Source organism: Thermobia domestica, chromosome 6 (genome assembly GCF_964235325.1).
Source record: "Thermobia domestica chromosome 6, izTheDome1.hap1.1, whole genome shotgun sequence".
In the NCBI taxonomy this organism is placed as follows: domain Eukaryota; kingdom Metazoa; phylum Arthropoda; class Insecta; order Zygentoma; family Lepismatidae; genus Thermobia; species Thermobia domestica.
Window position 1 is genome coordinate 39,161,910 of NC_137459.1, and position 21,895 is coordinate 39,183,804.

The window sequence follows — 21,895 nt, forward strand, 5'->3', positions numbered from 1 at the left end:
ACATTTTTGAACTCAGTTAAGTCGAAGTTCGTTGGCGGCCATATTGATGACGTCATATACCTGAAACAAGAAACCCGCCGACGTGGTTCTATATCAGGATTTACTTCTTATTAATAGGCCTGTCATCCCTGAAAGTGGCATGTTGGTATCACATTTTGCATGATCCAGTCACTAAGCTACTACACTATTATTCTTGGGATAGGAGGAAAATTCGAGAAACTATCCTAGAGAATGTTGTGTTTAAAATTTGATGCGGTTTCATTGAATGATATGATTTCTAGACAAGTGTACACGTTACATTGGGACGGACAAATGGGTATTCAGAATTACCTTGTCGGTATATAGAGTCTAAAAAAACACTTTAAACAAGTAAAAAAAACGTGTCCCAGGGTGGGCGTGAACCACAAACCTTTGGATTATTAGCCGCGTGCTCTACCGACTTGGCCATAGAGATGATGAAGATAATGTCGCTTATAGAGGGATAAATTGTTGAGGTCTTTTGAATTTGGCTAATCAGAGTGCTCCTTTAACCGCGTATATTCGACGATAACCGTTTGGGATCAGATAAAATCTACTCGCAATGTAATTTTATAACAAAATGACGAGTGTCTATTTACTTTATTTCATGGTTGTCCCATATTCACTTTCAAATGATCGGCAATAGTTTCCACCTAATTAAGTTGATGCGTTTGTTGCTTCTAGTACACAATCGCTTAGAAAAAGAATCAACAAATGCATCAAATGTGGGAGTTGATTTTAGAACACTTAAATGTAGCATGCCTACCACATCTTGTGCTGTTAGAGTATTTGAAACAGTACAGAGGTTGTTCAGTCTGCAATTGGCCAATTTCGCCTTACCTAAAAATTTAGAAGAATCCATGGCGCCAGGTCCGTAAGTGCTCGACGTGTTTCCCTTGGTTCCTAACAATACCCCGACAGCGTAATTTCCACTGTAATAGGCTTCTCTTAAGAACTGGGAGGGGAATCTTGTCCCATTCCCTTTGCACAGCTTTCCAAAGTCCTTCCACAGTTTTCTCACGCCGTTTTCCCAAAACTCACTTCAGCAATCCAAATCCACAATAGTCCATAGGACTTGCATCTGGAGATTTAACAGGTACCTCATTGAAATGTATCAACTGTATACCACTTGCCTCCTCCATCTCCCTGTAGAATGCGAGGGACGATCGTGAGGTATGTGATGAGACCTTGTCCATGTGAATATGCACCAGATTGGCGTCATTTCCGTACATTGTTGGAATCTCATGCTCGTAGGTCGGCCGCATGATCTGCTCCTGAAAATACTGCGAATTTATTTTGCAGTTCTTTGCCACCCTGCGAATCTTCAGTTTACCTCGGTAGCAGTAGCCAGGAACGACCAAGAACCCTTTTGGGAAGGATTCTTTACAGACACGGACCCACCTTCTGAAGTTCTTGGCGCCTTTCTCTCGGTACATGATGGCTCTCGGTTTGCCGCAGTCGGATAGGTAAATCCATGCTTCATCGAGCGTTACGACGTACATCCACCTTTGTTTTGCCAGATGCCGTTCGTACAGCTTTCCGGCGTTACACTTTCGTTCTTTTTGGTGGGCATCCATGAGAAGATGGCCGCGAGCTTTCATGACTTTTTCCAGCTTGAGTTGATGGTGTAACGTCCGGCTCACAGTCCCCAAAGACACGTCAAGACGATTAGCCATACGCCTTTGTGTTGGCGGATTTTCTTGCATTGCCATTTTGCGAAGTTTCCTCTTCATGGTGGAGGTGGCCTTGATGCATTCCCGCTTCCTAGGCAACTTCGTTGGTGATCCAAATGGTGGAGCTTCGTTGCCCTTGTACTTTTTAATGACATATTTATTCCACTTATACTGATGTTGCAGCCATTCTTCTTGCACTGTTTTCTAATGACAGAAACACTAAAGTGGGCGTCATAAACAGCTGCAACATAGCCTTCCCAAAAACGGCTTAACTTGGGCGACATTTTGGTCACAGAGCGGAAACCCACACACTTGGAAACAAATTTAACACAATACTCACAACAATGGTTCTGTTTTGTACGTTATTGTCGTCGTGCGGACAAACAACTCTGTTCCCAGGAAGCCACTGCACAACACTGCAGGACGACACGAGCCAAGTCGGGTGAGTCAATTCTGCCCGGGAGGGGGAAGGAACGAAATCGGACAAACGAAGGCTGAACAACCTCTGTATGTACCTAAAAGATGTACCTAGAACATGACAGATACATGTACCAAGTGATGACGTAAAAACAAATGACTGCTAGAGTGCGAAACTGAGCCAGGTATATAAATGCTATATTTGTGGCACATAGTTACAAATATCAATTAGGTGTAACAAGTACCTAAAACTGTAAGTAGCTGAAGTACATACTTAGCACATGAATATCATATGTGCCAAGTGTTTGGCACCTAAAAAAGTTTCTGGGACACCTAAATGGCACATGCCTAGCACATCCTGTGCTGTTAGGGATATCATCGTCATATACTTGTCTCTTGCGTCGGATTATCATACTTGCCTTCTGTTTCATGCTTGATTTTGTTTACAATCAGAAATTACTGAGTGTGTAGAATAATTGCAGGTTACAGCTCTTGCAGGGTGTCTATCGGTCACGAAAGTCACGAAATCAGAAAACGGTCATGAAAGTCACGAAACAGCTTTTGGGTCACGATTTTTTTTTAAACTGTACAAATGTAAGTCAGATTGGAAAATTTTGTTCTATAAAACGTCAAAATTCACCACCAAAAATGTCTATGGTCGGCTTTAGACGCTACCAAATTGCAAACAAAGTACGTTTCTATCGCATGGATGAAAATTCGGCCTAATTCGCACGCAAATTCGCTCCTAAAAATGTTAGGAAATTGTATGATTTGGTAAAGAAAAGATCACGAAAAAGTCACGAAATTTCATTTTGGAATTTTAGTAGACACCCTGTCTTGCAACGTATGAACGTAATTTTCGCATAAGTTATATTTTATTTTACTTCACAATAATTTATGTAAAACAATTTGTGAACTAATGGTGATTTGGAATGATCGTTAATAATAATAATAATATAATTACAATAATAATTACCTAAACAATAAAATTTTATGATTAAAATTAATTGACAAAACGGGACTTGAAATCGGTTTCGTGTGATACTACTACACTACAAGCTCTTCATATGAAGCTGATAGATTTAACTACTACGTACGGAAGTAATTATTGGAGATTATTAGTGTGCATTTAATTGAAATCGATCAACTCTCGACAAGATATTTACCATTCGACAAATACTTGAAAAGAAATGAGAATACAATACCCTGGTAAATCAATTATGTATTGATTTTATAAAGGTCTAAGACTCGATTATTCAACTTTGTTCCGGAGTACACTATAAAAAAAATCAAATATAGCAACCAGGGCCTAGAGCTAAATGGTATTCACCGGATTATGGCATATTCTGATGGCCTGGTTCTTTTCTCCTTTTAAGCCAAAACTGTACATTCGTCTGAAACACTACAACAACATGAGGGGAATTTATCATTAGCAAATATAAATTACTTTTTACGATGTTGTTAGATACGTTTATTCATATTTACTCACTGTCAAATAATGTTTCGCAGCATGGCATTCTTAACATTTATCACGATTTAATTTTAAAAATGCTATGCTAAAAATTACACATATATATTTTCCACTGTGTATATAAACTCTTATTCATTCTACAGAATTTTTGTCATTTTAAAGAATTTTTATGAACCTTTGTAGGAAACTAGACACAACATGATAATGGTCGATAACGCTTATAGTAAAATAGAATTATGAACACGTCATTTCGCTACATTATCCACCAGGTTCATGTCGTAATTTGCTGCTGAACACTTCCAATAACTGGCATTATATATATATATATATATATATATAATGCTATTATTGTACTCATCGTCAACCATTACTGTAGTTCGATTCAGCACAAGTAATACTCATTATAAACTCAAAGAGCACATCTTCTTTCAAACACTATTTTATTGTTTTATTTTTACTGGAAGAAAAAAATAGTGTCAATCATCACTGTTTCATCCAGGATTTCAGGTAGTGAATGAACGTCATGGGTTTTGGTTACACCACCAAAATATCTGCTTTGAAATCGTTAGTGTTTTCTGGAACCTTCTGGAATTTCACTCGAATATTGGAGAACACCAACGCTATGCCTTCAACACAAGGCACAATGACAGCTTGAACAAACGCAGCCAGAAAATTTCTGGTGGCTGCACAGGTGATCTTGAACATTCGCAAACAAGGTGCCAAACACCAAATGTGCTGGAAAGAAAAAGAGTTAACATAAATTTTTAATTTTAACTTTTAACTCCACTCTTTTTATATGTATCCTATAAATAAAACTTACGTGTTCGTTTTAAACACAATTATGTCTAAACTTGACTGTTATATGGAGTCTAAAATTACCCATTTTGACTACATTGGGTATTTTGACCTATTTTACATAGAACTCTGTAACAAATTTCAATTCTTATCCAGTTACAACAATTAAAGGAAAACGAAACAGTAAATTCATATTTATTAAACACAACAATTGAACAAATGCAGCTAGACTTAATGGAATGCCAATATAAATAATAAAAGCATGAAGAAAACCCATTAGTTTTTTTCTACTAATACTTGGAATTTAAATAGGGCACACTTTATTTTAAAATTGAAAATTATAGCTCTACCAGTTCTTATCTACTGTTAATAGACCAAGTATTGAGCATGTCACCCGAGTCACCGCGGACTCCAATGGAAGTACGTAGTTCTTACCTTTGCTGCGACAGCGCCACAGCACGTCGACGCCATTTATACATTTATTTATTAACTACTTGCATCAAGGTGTTTCAGGGGGCCATCATTGTCAATTCACAGCAAGCGAAAGCTTACTTATCAGATTTTGCAGTTGTTACCATTGTTCCAATTTACCACAATAAGTGAGTTTAAAAAATGAAAACACAGAACTAACTTTAAATACACTTCACACAGAAGTGTCATTTTATACTTCTAGTCTGCTGTTTACATCATCTAGATTAAATTGAAATTGAAAAAAACTTTATTTAAGCGGGCGAGGTTCAGCATATTGCAGCTCTGCCACCTAACCCTTGTGAAGGAAATACACTGTTATACACAAAAAAAGAAAGAAAGAAAAAAAAGAAAGATACAATCAATCGAGTACAAAAGATACGGTGATATAAGATATATGGTAAAGGCACAAGTAACTTGCTGTGGATTCAAATGAGACACTGCTTTGAACGCGTATTACTCATGACCCACACATCCGAGCAGACTGCTGTTTACACTGTTTCATACATTACACTCTCTCTTATGCGATTACAGGCAGTATCAGATTAGGAGATAGTGGGAAACATGCAGCCGTCGAAAGCGGAAGTCAATCGAACTCGTGTTCGAGATTTCGTGCTAAGAAATGCAGGACTCTCTGACGCTGAAGACGTCAAACACTTTAGAAAAGAAGGATTGAGTCGTGTAACTGTGTACAAAATATTAGAAAGGATCAAAGATGGGATTTCAATGAAGAAAAGAGGAAAAAAAAATGGTTATGGCGAAAAAATCAGAGAAGATTGTCACTGATGGACGCGAGCGACGAATGTACCATTTCAAGTACTGCACGTGCATTAAAAGTAAGTCTTGTTGTTGTGAGGAAGTGGTTACTGGGAATGCGGATTAAAAGGAAGGCAAAAACAAAATGCTTCATATGCAGGTGAGAAACAAAGAAAGAAACAGAAAAAGTCATTCTGAACAAAATTGCCAGGGACGAGTTTCGTGCCTCTAATGATGATAGAGACGTAATAATAGATGATGAAACACATATTGATATGAATAGGTATGATTTTAGTGGAAACATGTCGTACTTCGAATCTGGCCCCTGAATCCGTAAAATTTAATTTCAAGACGAAATTTCCACAGAAAGTACTCATCTGGATGGCAATAAGAGGAAAAAGAGACTTATCCCATTTATCAAAGAAAACTATCCAAATTGTGATTACATCTTTTGGCCTGATTTAGCTTCTTCTCACTATGCAATAGAGACGCAGCAGCTGCTGGATGAGGAAGTCCAGTTTTTGTGCAAAGAGCGCAATCCACCAAACGTGCCACAAATCCATTCCATTGAGAAATTCTGGGCTCATTTGAAAGCAAAAATATTTCAGCCACCATATAAACCAAAAATATATCATGCTTGGAAAAACGAGCCCGAAAAAGCATACGTCAATTCAGTGCAAAACTACTTCGAACATCTGATGGAGAATATGGGTTCAAAAGTCAGAGCTGCTGCTAATCAGAGTGTTCATTCTGTCGTTAACTAATTTCATATGATTTTAAAATATCTATTGTGTTAACAGACAAAAACTGAGACTTTTCATTTGTAAATAAATAAAATACGGCAATTCAAAAATGTGTCTCATTTGAATCCACAGCAGGTTAATTGACCATATACCAGTAATTGACCGTTTCGTGGAAAAAAACAGAAAAAATAAGGTGGATAGAAGACCTGTAGTTGCAAATTCAGTGCGAACGAATGCTTCTGAACTTCGTGGAGAAGAACTATAAGTTGGACACATGCATTGCATTATGGAAAGCGGATGGCGAAAAGTTATAACAACAAGTTGAGTGCATTCGTGTGATTCTCATAGTTCTCTTAGGTATTTTGGTAAAAACACTATTGATGTATATCTAATCAAAACTAGTAGTAACTTACCTTTTCATTTTTATTTGTAAGGAGACAAAATATCAAAGTATTTGTAATTAAAAGATACAAATTATTTATTTTCTTATTGCCGATTATGCGTCACAGGAAGGGGGGTCAATTACTGAATTACAAATGTTCAGATTTCCAGTATTTGACCATGTGTGGTCAATTACTAATTTAGGTTTAATTATTTTATGAACATGCCATACTGTTATTGCTTCTACTATAAGGTTCTAAGAACACTATACTAAATTCTTAACTCGGAATCACAAGAGAATCCGATAGTTGACCATGTGGTCAAGTACTAACACTATGTATGGTCAGCTTCTATACCTTATGTTTCCTCTTCATTTCAATTAAAAGGATAACGTAAGAATAATTAGTTGTGATTTGTAATTACCTCTCAATACTTAAATACTGAGCATCGTTAATTAAAGAAATCATAAATAAAACAGTTAAATCCACCTTGTGATTATTATAATTTATCCTAATAGTGTAAGTTTATTTTTAGATACTCTTTTGTTTCGTGATCATTGTATTTTGAGCTCGCCTAACCATTCTATTTCATTTTCAGCCCAACTTCCAAATGGTTAGAACACATTTTTCTGCTGCGTATGATTAAAATAATGTATTATGAAATGAAACCAAATCTTTAATTTTAAAAATTGTCTGTTATCTTGATGTTAGAAACACATACACAATATTATATTTCAATGTTCGTAGAATAAAATGTTTCGTTCATTGTCATTAGGGATATATATATTAGTTCCAGCCACAATTATGCCACCGACCAAAGGTAAATTTCGACAGTACACGGAGACAGGGGTGCAAGCTGCTATAGAAGATGATCGACTCAATAGGACACCTATTTGGACTGCAGCTAAGAAATATGGCGTACCGAGAATAACTTTAAAATATAATGTTGAAGGCAAGAGTCCTATTGGTCGAAAATGGTACCACACTCTATCCTTACCCGATGCAAGGAAGAACATACCCTGACATAATCACGGATAAAAATGAAACTGTATTGATAGAAAAAGCAGTCATCATGCAATGATAGAAACAATACATTAAAGAGGAACTTCACGGTGGAGACAGTGAAGAAGACTTTGCTTGAAGAAATAGATAAAACGAACGAGGAAGAATTGGACCACGAATTCTGAAATACCAAGGCCAAGTCTTTGGCGCCTTTTGGCACCCGGTCTCTGAGCTATAATCACCTTTGGCGGCTTGCATAAGTAATTATCAATTAATTAAGGAACCCAATCATTCAACGAATGCAAAATGAAGTTAGACCAGAGTCCACATTCGAACTGCGAAATTTGTGTCTTTGCAAACGCAAAGCTTTTTTCTGATGTCCCATAGATGTATTTGCAGTAACACACCTGCTGAAGCTTGCGGACTCCCTTTCTCGCCGAATTGAGGCGGTTATCCGGGCCAGAGGTGGTGTTACTCGGTATTAGTGTGATCTCTCCAGGGAATGACTGTTTTGTTCGCTGAGCTTAGTTAACAGCCATTGTCCCGTTAACATCGACACACTAACTAAGCCTTCTGTAACGGAGAAATTTGTCTGTTGAAAGTGATGTAGCAACTCAAATTAACTGTAGATTGTTTTCCGAGTTGTAACTGCTGTAACAATTTACATTTTTCATTTAATTTTATGCAAGTATCTGCAAGTACAAAATTCCAATTGCAGCATACTAAATCAGAGTAGTATGTGAAGGAACCTTAAAGAATGAAATCATCCACAATACCATGGCAAACACTATTGACTGATTTACTGCCTCAAGATTTACAAAACCAGTTTGTAGAAGCAGTTATGCCAGCCTGGAATCTTATAAAATCCCATGTTGAAAGGTAGAAATTTCCATTTTGCTCTTAAATTTTCCATGCTGTACTAATTACAAAATTTATAAAATATGAAAGTTCAAACCACTATACGTTACTTACTTTTTCAATATCCGAGTCAATTATTTGTAAATTCTGATCCTAATAGGTATTTTCCTTAATTAAAAGATACTATTGCAATTGTGGATGAAAACAAGTACATTTTGTTGTCAGAATTTAGTATCTTCATTACGCTTTTGGGCCATAATGTTCCACTGAATAGAATAAAACTAGACAAACTTCATTATCCAGTTATATTTCTTGTGGGGTGTTTTAGAAGGTTGTTTCCCTTGTGGTAATATACTTTCTTCCATTTGTGATGTTATTTATTTTTAATTCCAGAGAACAATTTACGTTCCTTGTTGCTTGATTCTTGAGATTCACAAGTTCCTGTGTAAATGAGTTTCACACTAGCATGCACTTTCAAATAGCAAAATTGAGGCGCCTCGTATTAAAAGCCGCGAAATCCATTTTTACCGAAATTGAGCTATATCTCGCTTGTTATATGTTTGATCTAAAGGAATCCCATGGAAACAGAATTTTGTTCAAAAGCTTAATATTTCATACTAAAAATACTAGTTCAAATATGGGACTTTGTACGTATGGAGCTTCACTGTACGTTTTGCGAGGTTACTCGAAACTAAGCGAAATGGATGTAGCGGATTTTGATACTAGGAGCCTCAATTTGACAATTAACACTAATTTCACGTATATTGAAGCATCATTAGCCTACTTCCTGCTCATAGAGAATGTTGTTGGCGTTGGTGAAATAAACATATGATAAATCCTATATATGTTGCAAATTTTCAAGAATATTCCCTTTATGGTTATTCAAAAAATTAATGTCAAAAAATCCCTTCCCGTGGGTTGGCATCGTTATGTAGAAGGCTTATGTGAAGCACTTACACCAGCAACATTCCGCTAACCAAGTTGGAAGATTCAAAAAAATTGAAACTTTTTCCTGAGAAATACTGAAGAGGTCATTGCTGTCCGAGTCAATTCTAAGGAAACTCTATGTGCAGAAGATTTATGACAAGGTTCTAATTAATTAATCTTATTTTAATTCATTATTAAAAGCTAATAAATTGTATCTGTTGTGAATGCAATTTGGTCAAATTATTTTATAAAGACTAAGACGTTGAAATGTTAATTTAACATGTATCTATTCTTATTTTTCACATTTAATTAATGTTTCAACGTCTTAGTCCCTATAAAACAAATAATTTGATCAAATTACTTTTGTAACATTAAGAGCTGCGTTTTATATTGCAGGTAATTGACAGCTTTGACCCAGATCCTACCAACTGTGTTTTGCAGACACAAAAACTTTTTGCAAGGAAAAATATTAAGAGCGAGTTTGTTTACGTCCATGCCCCTTTTTAAAAGTTCCACAAACTCTGGAGAAATTAAAAGGAAGTTATCTACCGTTGGACTTTTCTTTGCAGTATATGGAAGAATTGAAACATCACTTCGATACAGTTCCTGGAAATGTGGGAAGAAGGGCTTTTCCTAAAATGGAAAATGTTCTTCAAAACAACAGACCATATTCGATCATATTCTAAGTCAGGGATGTACTAGAAGATAAGCGCACAGGCACGTACGTACGAATTTATTTCGGGGGTCCAAATTCTCTATGAGAACTCCTAAAATTACACTAAATTTACAAAGAGGTCGGGATTTTGAGGGGTGCAGACTTCCAGGACCCAACCTCTGCGTACGTCCTGGTGCACACCTATTCCAGCAGATATTAATGTAGAGAATGTAGCACGATACAAGTATGCTTCTATTTCTTCATGTGAGTTGTGCGAAGGTTTTCATGATGCAAAACTATCCTGGCAAACAGAAGATTTACTTGCTTTAAGACATTATGGAGAAACGTGTCGTTATTTACTGGATCAAATAGGAGAACTACGTACGAGGTGGAGCACGTACTGAGGAAGTAATTTTGTCACCGAGGTCATTAATTCCACTTATACTTGAAACATACTTGAAAAATACTTGAAAATAAATATTCATATTTCTTCACATTTTGGCATTTTCAATTTCATATTTCCCTAAAATTTTCCTCATAAAAATCCATTATTTAATGATAACTAATAAAAGTGGTCTCCATGTTTAAAAAAAAAATGAAAAACACTTCTACAAAATGAAACCTGACTATAGAGGATATACGACATATAATGGTTACTGAACTTACCTCAAATGCCAAACAGGCAAAACTGCAACCTAGACAGAAGGCAACGATTGGTGCTAGGGCAACCGTCAGAAGTATGTAACAGCCATTTTTTGTTTTCCTGAAACATTGATAACTCAGCTTCCATACTCCGTCGACGCTGCGTATTCCTTCTGGTTCACCGATGACATCATCCCACATTACCTGAAATGCATTTCACGTTATTCAGGTTGACAAATATCACTGAAGTACTTCTTATTTTTAATATTTTAGTTGCTTTAGTATGGAAAATGAATATTTTTTTTTTCAATTTAGCGTCACACGTTTATGTCCGTTAGGCTAAGGGAGACAAATGATTATGACAAGTGAGTGATGATGGAGAAATTGATAGAATGAGAACGTAAGAGAAAACGGAAGTACTCCGAGAAAACCCACGAGCACGATGTTGTCCGCCACAAATTTATTTCTTCGGGGAAAGTACCAGGGACCCGACGTACCAGAGATAATCACTCTACCCTAAGCCACCTACCCCAGGTTTGTTATGAAGTGGGTGAGCGCACCAAAGTTAGAAAAAGCGACCCAGTGGTACGCCGTTAATTGAAATGCTTCTAGAAACAAAGAATATGACTGCTTTCTTTCAGATAATTTTATGATAATACAAAGTCTAAAGTTCGACTATATAGAAGATGTTCCATTCGATAATATATTACAAACATGGATATAATATGACTACAAAATTGACTGTGAAACATTATTGCGTCATGTAACAAAATTGACTGTGTAATACAACATTATTGCCAAGGGTAAAGCTTTATTCTATGGGCAATATTTGGGTCAACTGAGTGTGGGGGACAACATCGTATCCGCAGATTTTCTCGAGGATCTCTTGTTTCCTCTCACGTTTGTTTTGCACATATTTCGTAACCATTAACAACCATTAATCATGGGTGTCTCTGGCGGGGGGACGAGGGGGACGCGTCCCCCCAATATTTTGAAGTACAAAATATTCAATATTTTATTCTAATTTATTTACTAACGATAGAATAACATATAAATAATAATTATATTTATTTGGAATATAATATTCAGGATGTGAAACGATTATAACAGTTCTTGATATACCTTTGGGGATCCGTGAAAGTAACCACAAATGAAATCGAAGATTTATCATAAGTTTTCCCATAACTAATTTGTAATAGGACTATTTACTTTCGGAAAAATGTTTCGACAATTGTACAGTTATTTTTCCGTTCCATTTTGAGAATATTAATGCCCCCACAGGGTGTATAGTGACTACATTTGAGATGAGAGAAACACAAAAAGTTACACCTGTTATTAATTTTGTTTAAAGGTGAGTGCTGTTCAAAAGTAACTTTTAGTTTGCAGTTTGTTTCCAAATATCTGATATTGTCAAATGGTATTGCTAATCGGTACGTTAAAGGAAATATAGTTTGTGTGTTTCTTCTTATGTAGGTGCAAAAGTTATTTTATTGTAGGTTTTGCTGATCTTTCAGACGATTTCATTCCAGTTTCAACGCTTTTTTGAAACTGTTAATGCATTGTAAGAGATCCGATTGTGATTCTATTGTAATTACAATTCGTATGAAATTTGTAACTATTTCGAGCTAGATCTGACAAAAGATCCTTAAATTTGCTCATAACTTAACAATGAACAATTGTGATCGCAAGGAGTGGTTTGTGACAAATCGCTCCGCTGACAAATTGCTCTTTGGATAATTCCACAATTCAAACATCTCAACGTGTTACTGACAAAGAAAGAAGAAAAATATATTTCATTTCTTATTATTACGTTTGAAATTACAACTTTTGAGTTGAATTTCCACTCGTTTCACATACTACCGGGAATGTCCATAGCATAAGTCTCTGAGATGCACAATGAAATTGAAATCCAGACTTCTCGGTGGTTGTTTTAGCAGGAAGAAGTTGAATGCTCCTCCAAACAGATGGTGGCCAACCGGGATCTGTTACGAGGGTGGTTGTCCTGCTGGTACACTCCATTTCCACTCGTATGACAGAAATAAAGATATAGTTGACTCTGGTGATCTTCGTACTTCGATACAATACGGGTGAATATTAGGTACCAAAGGTACAAAACATTGCTTACAGAAAAACAGTATAAATCAACATGGTCTCCGTTATCTTGTACAATTCCAACCTGATATGATTTCGTTGGGCTGGCACCAAATTATAGATCACTATCAGCGTTATGAGATTGAAATCGAGACTCATCGCACCAAGGTTTGCTGGTTTAAACCAGCTGTTTAAAAATATCTGGTTTAAACCAAAAAAACGAAAAATGTTCGTAAAAGTGTAAGTGTCCGTAAAATCTTGATGAACACATATTTATGGGTTATTATGTTTCACTCCCGTATATTATTCGTACTATATTCAGACCTAAATTTCCCATTCATTACTCAAAAAGATAATACTACAAAAGCAACTTTTGTATTTTTTTTATAAGTTTATGAATGCTTCTTTTGTGATTTTTTTAATAGTTTGTTATTATTATTATGCAATTTCAATCAAAGAAAAATTCTAAATATTGTTTCGTTTTAATAATGTTTACTATTGATAAAATACATCGAAATGCTGTAGTTTTTTGGGGAGAGGAGGGTTCATACAAATCCCACGAGAAGCATTTATTGAAATCAGAAGTATATTTGGTATTTATTTATGTATAAATGGGTCAGAGCCAAAGTGGACTCAAATAATTTGTAGCTTTATTTACTTTTCTTACAGATATGCAAATTAAGTTTATTTCTTCTTCTTCTAGTTGTATTTCTCTATCTTGGACTAATAAAAGTAGAATGAACTAACTTGGACTAAATAAGTTCTTCTGTACTCTGCAGCATTTTGAAATTGTCCGTATGTAATTCTGTATAATGGCTTCACTTGTGCAACTGGTTATCTTTTTGTCCTTCTGAAATGACTCTTGACAGTTACATTAACAAATACCTAAAGATCAGCACAACGTAACAGATAACTGTAAGTGAAGCTTTTCTGTGTTTATTTACTCTTCTTTAATAATTACTAGACAAATGCACGCAAAATCGAAAGAAAACGATACTCTAAGCAGCGATGATCATAATTTTGTTATCAGACAACACCAAAATTGTCTAGAAAACGTACAAGACACGTGAAAAACTGGAAACGAAATGTAGCCTAAAAGACAAGGTGAATGGACTATCTATAGTTAAAAGTCGTTTGTTTTGTATTTCGGGGTAACTCTTTACTTTGAACAGAACATTGTTGAATTAGGTTCTTCTCTAAATGGTCTCTTCAGCTTCAGCAGAACCTCTTTCTTAAAATGTCTCGTGTCAATTATCATTCAAAATTATAACATGCTTCTGGTTCAACATGTTAAAAAATTTTGCCACTTATTTACCATTTCTGATTTTCTTTCTGCTACTGTTTTGCTCAAACTCAACATTTGCACATTTTGTTTCGCTATATTTCAAATTCATATACTGGGATAATTGGCAAATTAATATTCACCCTATGTTAGTCCATAAAAGGTTACAAACCCTTCCAAAATATAGTCATTCAGTTTAGAAATGTATACGGATAGGTATAATTAACTCCGTTTGTAGTTACGAAGGGTTTGACGATTGAAAGCAGCTCAAAGCTCACGTTTTACAAAGAGGTTTTTGAGGAATAGAAAACTGAGAAAATGGTGATGCACCAGAGGACGATGACGATATGAATTTCCATTTAGTAGATGATGATAGGGAGGAGGTTACATAATTCAATTTTTTGCACATTTGGATCCATTGTCTTCAATTTAGAACAAGATTAATGTAGCATTTATGTATCCATATTCAGGGTTGGGTAATTACGCGTAAAAACGGTTTTCTACGTGACGTGTAAAATACGCGTAAAAAACGAGTAATTTACGTAAAATACGAAAAGTACGTAAAAAATTAGAAACAGGTCTACAAATTAAAAAAAACGTTCTACGCGCTGAGCTTTAAAAAAAAATTCTTCCTAAAATTGTATGGAATCTAGCTGGATTTTGCAAAACTTAATCCGTAAGCATAAACTGGGAATTTTGTATTGGCTTTGTAAAGCAGCATTGTATAATACGGTTTGCATGCATGACTGTTCAAAACCCATTTCATCATGTTTCATGTTTTAAACCCTCTGTAATCGAGAAAAGTTTTATGCCAGAGAAGAAATGGAAGAAACTATTGTGCAATATAACAACAATGGTAAGCCTTCGTGGTTTCCATTTGTGACGACTTTCTGCAATGTCTGAGAAAAGCATCACGAACAAGTAGAGGAGTTTCTGTTGGAAAACCTCGGCCCTTCAGGAATAACTAGCTACCAGCAATATCGGGGAAAATGTGGAAATTTTGAAGAACTTATGAAGAAGGGAATTATAACACCACGCACATTCTGGTATTTCGCTACTCGGCAACATAAGGAGTTGTCGGAATTTACTATGAAGTTACTGAACATCCTAGCATCTTCAGCGTAATTTGAAAGACTTTTTCTCAAATTAGTCCTTTGTCCATAACGTCACAAGAAACCGGCTCAGCTTCGAACGTTCGAAGAAACTACTTCAAATATACTACACCCTCAAATTACAAGACCACTCAAGTTATGAATATTAGTGTGATTAAGAGTATTGTATTCGAATTGTACTAAACTATAATGGAAATGGCATGTAACTTTTTTTTTTTTTTTTTTTAATTAAAATAATGGCTAAGTTTTAAATGAAATGATATACGCAGTTTTATTGGAACCAAGTGAAATATATTCAGTATTCGAACTAGGAAGAATGACAAATTGTTTCTTTCCAAAAAAAAGAAAAAAAGAAAAAAGAAAGAAAGAAAGAAAAAGAAACAAGTAGTTCAATATTCTGAGTATTTTCTTCAGTTTTGTCTATTTATTATGAGCATGAAAAATGTCTACATTAAATGTTCAAATGATAGTCAAGTGCTAAGGGAAGTAATATATTTAGTGTTGTTGTTGGACTTGGAAGAAAAGAGCAAAATAAATGAGTTCATTCCGAAAAATTTAGTATAATGTTCTGTTGGGTGCTTTTATATTTTTTTTCAGTTGTGTGTGTTTAAAATGAGAATCTAATAACTTTTACATCGAAAATTCAATATGTCCCAGTGCTAAGTGAAGTAATATATATAGTATCGTTGAGACGTGGAAGAAAAACATATCAGTTTATTCTAAAATTTCATTATTTCAATGTTCTGATCAGTAGTTTTCGTATCAGTTATGTGTGTGTGTTAGTGTGTAATATGAAGGTGAAATGAGCCTAACAGTCAATCTCTTTTCCTTTTCTAATAGAAGTTTCAAAGTATACTGAAATGTTTCGAGTTTTATATTAAAAGCTGCAAAGGTATAACAATAAATTGTTATAATCAAAAGGTTACTTGATACTTTCAAACATATCCGAACCAACACATATTTTTAATGTGTGTGCTTTTGTTGGGTGGTTGTGCGTAGGTGTGCGCTAATAGGTCGAAAGTAGTAGTGGGCCGGCGAGGGGCTATCCAAAATTATCTTTTATTACTGTGATTTGGCATGAAATCATTACTTTTAAATATAATGTTTAGAAGATAATAATGTTTTAATGCTTAAATAAGAAAACCAAGCTTACAATATAACCGACTATTCAAAATGATCTTAGTTTTAATGAAAGAAATATAGTTTTCTACGTCTGCGTAAAAACATGGTTTTCTACATGACGTATATTACTAGTAAATTACGCGTAATTTACGTAAAATACGTAACAAGTAAATTACCTGGCCAACCCTGTCCATATTCACTTGTGCCAATCTTGTGCAATGTATAGTTGATAATACATCCCCCCTCAATATTTTAGTAGGCATAATACTGATTTCTGACTCTGACTCCCTTTCTTTTTGATAGGTTTTGTATCTTGAGCTTCAACAAAAATGACCGCTCGTCCAGATGCAAAAGCTGTTATTTCCATTTACATACGCAAAACCTGTTAAATCCAAACTATTTTCTTCAATAACGCAATTCACAGACTAGTGTGATTATACAGCTTGCGATACACAAACACTCACATTATTCTTAATTTTTTTATGTACTCTAGTTTCTAATGTTATTTTACAATTATGGCGTGTTTAAACAGTTTTTCTCGATTTGTCACAAATTTTAAAATGTGAATTTAACGGGTTTTGCTATTCGCCTACTCATATATATTCGTATATATCCATGGTCCTAGTAAATACATAAAGGAGTTTTGGTAATTCTAAATCCTCGAAAATAGTTAATATAATATTAATCTATAAATTTTGCATTTCTTAATTCTTTATATACTAGGGAATTTTCTCTTATATAATTTCCCTCTAGTTGAATTTCCACGATTTTCTCTTATTGACCGTCATTTTAGGCGTAACGAGTATTAGGCCAAACGAGTATCCTTTTTTCGCCTAAAATGGCGGACACAAATCTTATCATTTATCTGTCATAAAAGTGTCAGATAATTGGTTAGGCGAAACGAGGATTAGGCCAAACGTGGCGACACGATATATATATCTATATATATAAAAGAGAACGCACAAATCCTTTGTTCCCTCATCACGCTAATACGGCTGAACCAATTTCTTTCATTTTTGGGGGGTTATTAGGATTTGGACCCTAGATGGTTTTTATCATATCACTTTAATTTTTAATTACCAGTGTCTTGAGATAATTGACCATTCAAGTGTCCATAACGTACAAATCCTTTGTTAGTTCATCATAGGTAAAAATAAACGTATTTATATGCAACCCGCATGACCGTGTCACTCGGCGGGTTAACATAAATGACAGGCGATATAATGTTAACATTTACTGCAATCTACTATGGTTTTTATCATATCACTTGAAAGCGAAAAAGTAAAAATTATCTAAGTAACAAAGTTTATTGCGTTCCGGGGTGACCGCAGCGAAGCGGGGTGAACGCTGCTAGTATATATATATATATATATATATATATATATATATATAAACTGGTTTCGTAGACCTTCAGAAAGACAAGCTTACCACTGTAATTAATTTGTTTTTAACTAAAAGGTTGTGCAAAAAAGTCTCTTTTTTATTTAAAACAGCCTAGGAACACATTCCTATGAAAGAAACAACATAGGCATGTTACATATCAATCTTCTCAGGAAAGTGTGATCTTGCAAGTGATTCTTTCCACACTGCCTCATCTTTCACACAGCTCTTATTACTATGAAAAGACATATATTTTCCAAGTAGCCTCGAAAGCGGGGCCACTTGGAAACAGTGTTTTTTCCAGACATGATTCCGGGGGGGGGGGGGGCACTGCTCCCCGGAGCTCTGAGAGTGCCCCCCGGAGGAGACCAAAATAATACGTCTATAATATAATAATAAATAGAATAATACCGTGTGAAAATAGTATGTGCCCCTCCAAATAGTAAGTGTACCCCCGGAACAGTTTTTCTAAAAGAAATACTGCTCGGAAACAGCACATTCTGGCTGCTGGGAGGCTTCAGTCTCAGTTAAATTTTATTATGACTGCAGGAAAAGGTCACATTGGCTGCAAGGTACTTCTTGAGACCTTGCTTATATTAGATTTAAATATAAATGATATAATTTAAATATTGCTCTATTTAATAATTGTGTTTATTTATAAGTTAGAAATCCAGGCCTGGAGTATATTAATTTAATGGTATATTCTATATCTATTCATTTAATTAATTATTATTAGTGTAAGGAAATATTTATTCAATTTATGTTGTGTATTTATGTATAGATATATTAGAGCATCATCCCCTATTATTTAAGAATTAACCATATTATTATTTACAGTTTAGCTAGTTCTATTGTTGCTTTTTCCATGCTAACTTTTTCTTTTAGAAGCCTGTCGAGAAGGCTAGCTGCGAAATCCATTGTATTTCAGTCTTCCTTACTGGGAATTTTCCATTTCGAGTAGTTGGCGCTAAAAAACTTTCTAAAGAATTTTTTGTTGCTATTTTTTTAGCAGGTCAAAACGTATAAAAAGGCTGCCTCCCCTATTTTCGTTGCTGTGCGTTTTGAGGATTCCTGAATGTAGGATCTTGGCCAGCCAGTCCGCTGCACTGGAAGTGAATAGTGCAGTTTGGAGAGAGTCCCCTCTAGTTAGTTACTGTATGTAGTCAGAATAGTGATTCTACTACATTACAGATGCCCGCTTAAGCAGTTGAGCTTTCGCCGTGAGATAGGATATACAAATGATAGGGAGTTAGAAAATAAGTTGTTATTTTAGATGCTAAATCCTACGCCTATAACAGAGGCTATTGGATTACTATTGCTTGTTTAGAATGGGAGTATTTAAGCTTCCTAAGGGTCTATGGCGGAGGTGAGTGACGCACGTATAGACCCGAGGTTTTGGTTCCGTCCTAGTGGTGGAGGAACCTTTAGTTTGAAATCCAAATGCGTTTGGGTTCGATCCCTTGTTTATGTAATTATAGCACATTTAGGTGCTGTAAGAGTTTAGAGAATTTCTCACTGCAACTTTCATTTAAGAGAGTGTTAGAGTGAGTATTTAACCAAATTCCTTTATTTCCTTGAGTGTAAGGAACTTTAGATAGAGCCGTGAGTAGAGGCTGACATCCTATCCCTAATACCAACCTATCCTATATAATTATTTGCTTAAGCTAGATACAATGCTTTTGTGGACTTAACTTGGAGTCCCAGAGACAGGTTTAGGCCAGACAGTGACCTTTGAGTCAAGGTCCCGTCTTTAAAAGCAAGGAGTACGGTCCAGGAGTAACTGAATTCTGTAAACCGTATTTTCCATAGGTCCCTGCTATAATAGAGAGTAACTTGATTATTAAGGAAATTAGGATTTCTAGAGGTTAGATTAAAATACTTCCTTTCTCCATTAGTTATTGGGGAAGGGTAAGAAGGAAGATAGAGTGTATATAGGGCGGAGTGGCGTCCTGAATTAAAGTTAGTACCCTACCTTTTAATTAGAGTATTCTATTTGTAAATAAACGATTAATCTCCTATTTAATTTCTCGAAATTTCATTTAATATTCTTTAATATGAGCCAAATACCCTAGACATTACGAGCAAATACTTTGTAAGGACGTAGATAGGAAGTTATGAATATTTATAGAGCTGCTAGTTGCTTTCACTAATTATACGGAATAGATATTCATATTTGGAAGAAAAATAAGAATAAGTGAACCGAGAAATCTAGAAATCGAGAATACGTATACGGAACGAGATAAAGAAATAATTTTTTTTCTTCCATGGCTAAGCTCTAGAAACATCACAAGAAGAAGAAAAATTAATTGCAATAAATAACAAGGGGTACTATGAAAAAGGAAAATAAAACTTTCGTAGTAACCCCAGTTTACGGTACTCAAATGATGGGGGCACAGTGGCTCAGTGGTAGCCTCTGGTGCGTGGGGTCCCCGGTTCGATTCCCGGCCAAGTAAGTTTGTGGTGGACAACATCGTTTGCGTGGGTTTTCTCGGGGTACTCTCGTTTCCTCCCACTTTCTCATTCCACCTATTCATCCATCATCATTCACTTGCCTTATCGTTGTCTCCCTTAGCCTACAGGGCATAATCGTGGGACGTTAAAGTAAAATATGTCTTTTCATACCTAAAATATTACAAAAGTTTATGTAAAATACAGACGCTTACCTTATATCTTGAATTAAATTTTAAAGCGTCAAGAACTTGTAACATCTTGTTTTTAGAAAATTTATTATTTGTTAAGTGTATTCACTACAGCGAAATTAAACTACCACTAATTTTAGAGTTTTTCTGTAATATCTTCAAAACAAATAAAAATATTCGAAAAGCAGAAACTTAGTGAACTACACAATACGATTTTGCATGTGATACCGTTATCACAACTCATCTATCTGCTTTCGATTTGCAACTGTAGATAGATTTAGCATTTTTTTACGGGTTCTGTAAATAGCGGCATACCAAAAGCAGATAGGTGAATTGTAGTAAAATTATCACATGCAAAATCATATTGTCTAGTTCACTACGTTTCTGGTTTCAGAATATTTTTATTTGTTTTCAAAATCTTACAGAAAAAACTCTAAAATTAGCGGTAGTTTAATTTCGTTGTAGTGAAGACCCTTAATGAAGAAATATAAGATTTTAAAAAAGCTATATTAACTTACGTTTCATAACACTGTAGATATAGACCTGTGTATTGCCTAGCCACCGTGAGAAAAACTTTTAGTAGAAAAGTGCAAAGACTGTTGCACTAATCTTAATCCTATTCTGAATCCAGCACTGGATACAATCTAAGGTTGTAGGAATTGAAGGCAAATCTAGTTGTCTAGTTTAAATATCTATTAAAACTAGAATTGTATAGTTCTTGTAATATAGCATATAATTTAATTGAGAATTGTATGACACATCAAATCGATGCATAATGGCTGCCAAACGCATAATAGCCACAACATCATTAATAGTGATATACTGCCCAGCACATTTATGTACACACGTATAGATATCACCAAACGTGTCACCAATATGTTATATTGTTTATGCATACATTTTAGTGTTGCCTTCTCTTTACTTCAAGTTTTCTAACAATTTTTTTACCTATTTCTACAGAGGTGGTTTCCTTAAAATTGTATAATATTGCTTATCTTCGATAACAAATTTTCATTAAATCTAACCAAGTATCAGTATGCTAACTACACCAACATGAATAATTTTGAAAATTGATTATGATAACAAATAGAATGTGCTCATGAACAATCGTTACGGAAGTAATGTCTATCATCAACATAAGATTTACTACTAGTTTTGTGTGAAACTAATGTTACTACTAGCCTTCGTGTGCGTACCTAAGAAACAAAATTACACCATTCGATTATTAAGGCGGCTTTTAGACTAATTAAGACTAATTAACGAAAAACTAAAACGTATAAATAAAGTACAAAACTATGTTGCAATATTTTATAGGTAGAGTCAATAATGTATAAGAGTTTTTAACCGTTCGTCCTCTTATTATAAAAATATCACACACACACACACACACACACACACACACACACACACACACACACATATATATATATATATATATATATATATATATATATATATATAGCC

At 35.0% G+C, this 21,895-nt stretch overlaps 1 protein-coding gene across 2 annotated transcripts in view; it reads right to left on the bottom strand.

Moving 5' to 3' along the window:
* Positions 1-3,555: 3,555 nt before the first annotated feature.
* Positions 3,556-21,895, bottom strand: part of LOC145687953 (caveolin-1-like) — a 255,610-nt gene continuing 237,270 nt past the window's right edge. For both annotated transcript variants that reach the window (XM_081761552.1, XM_081761551.1), the window contains 2 exons: positions 10,830-11,009; positions 3,556-4,314 (listed from right to left, as the gene is read on the bottom strand). In XM_081761552.1, the coding sequence (XP_081617678.1) occupies positions 4,114-4,314; positions 10,830-11,009 (381 nt within the window). In that variant the 3' untranslated portion in view covers positions 3,556-4,113. The remainder of the gene's footprint in view (positions 4,315-10,829; positions 11,010-21,895) is intronic.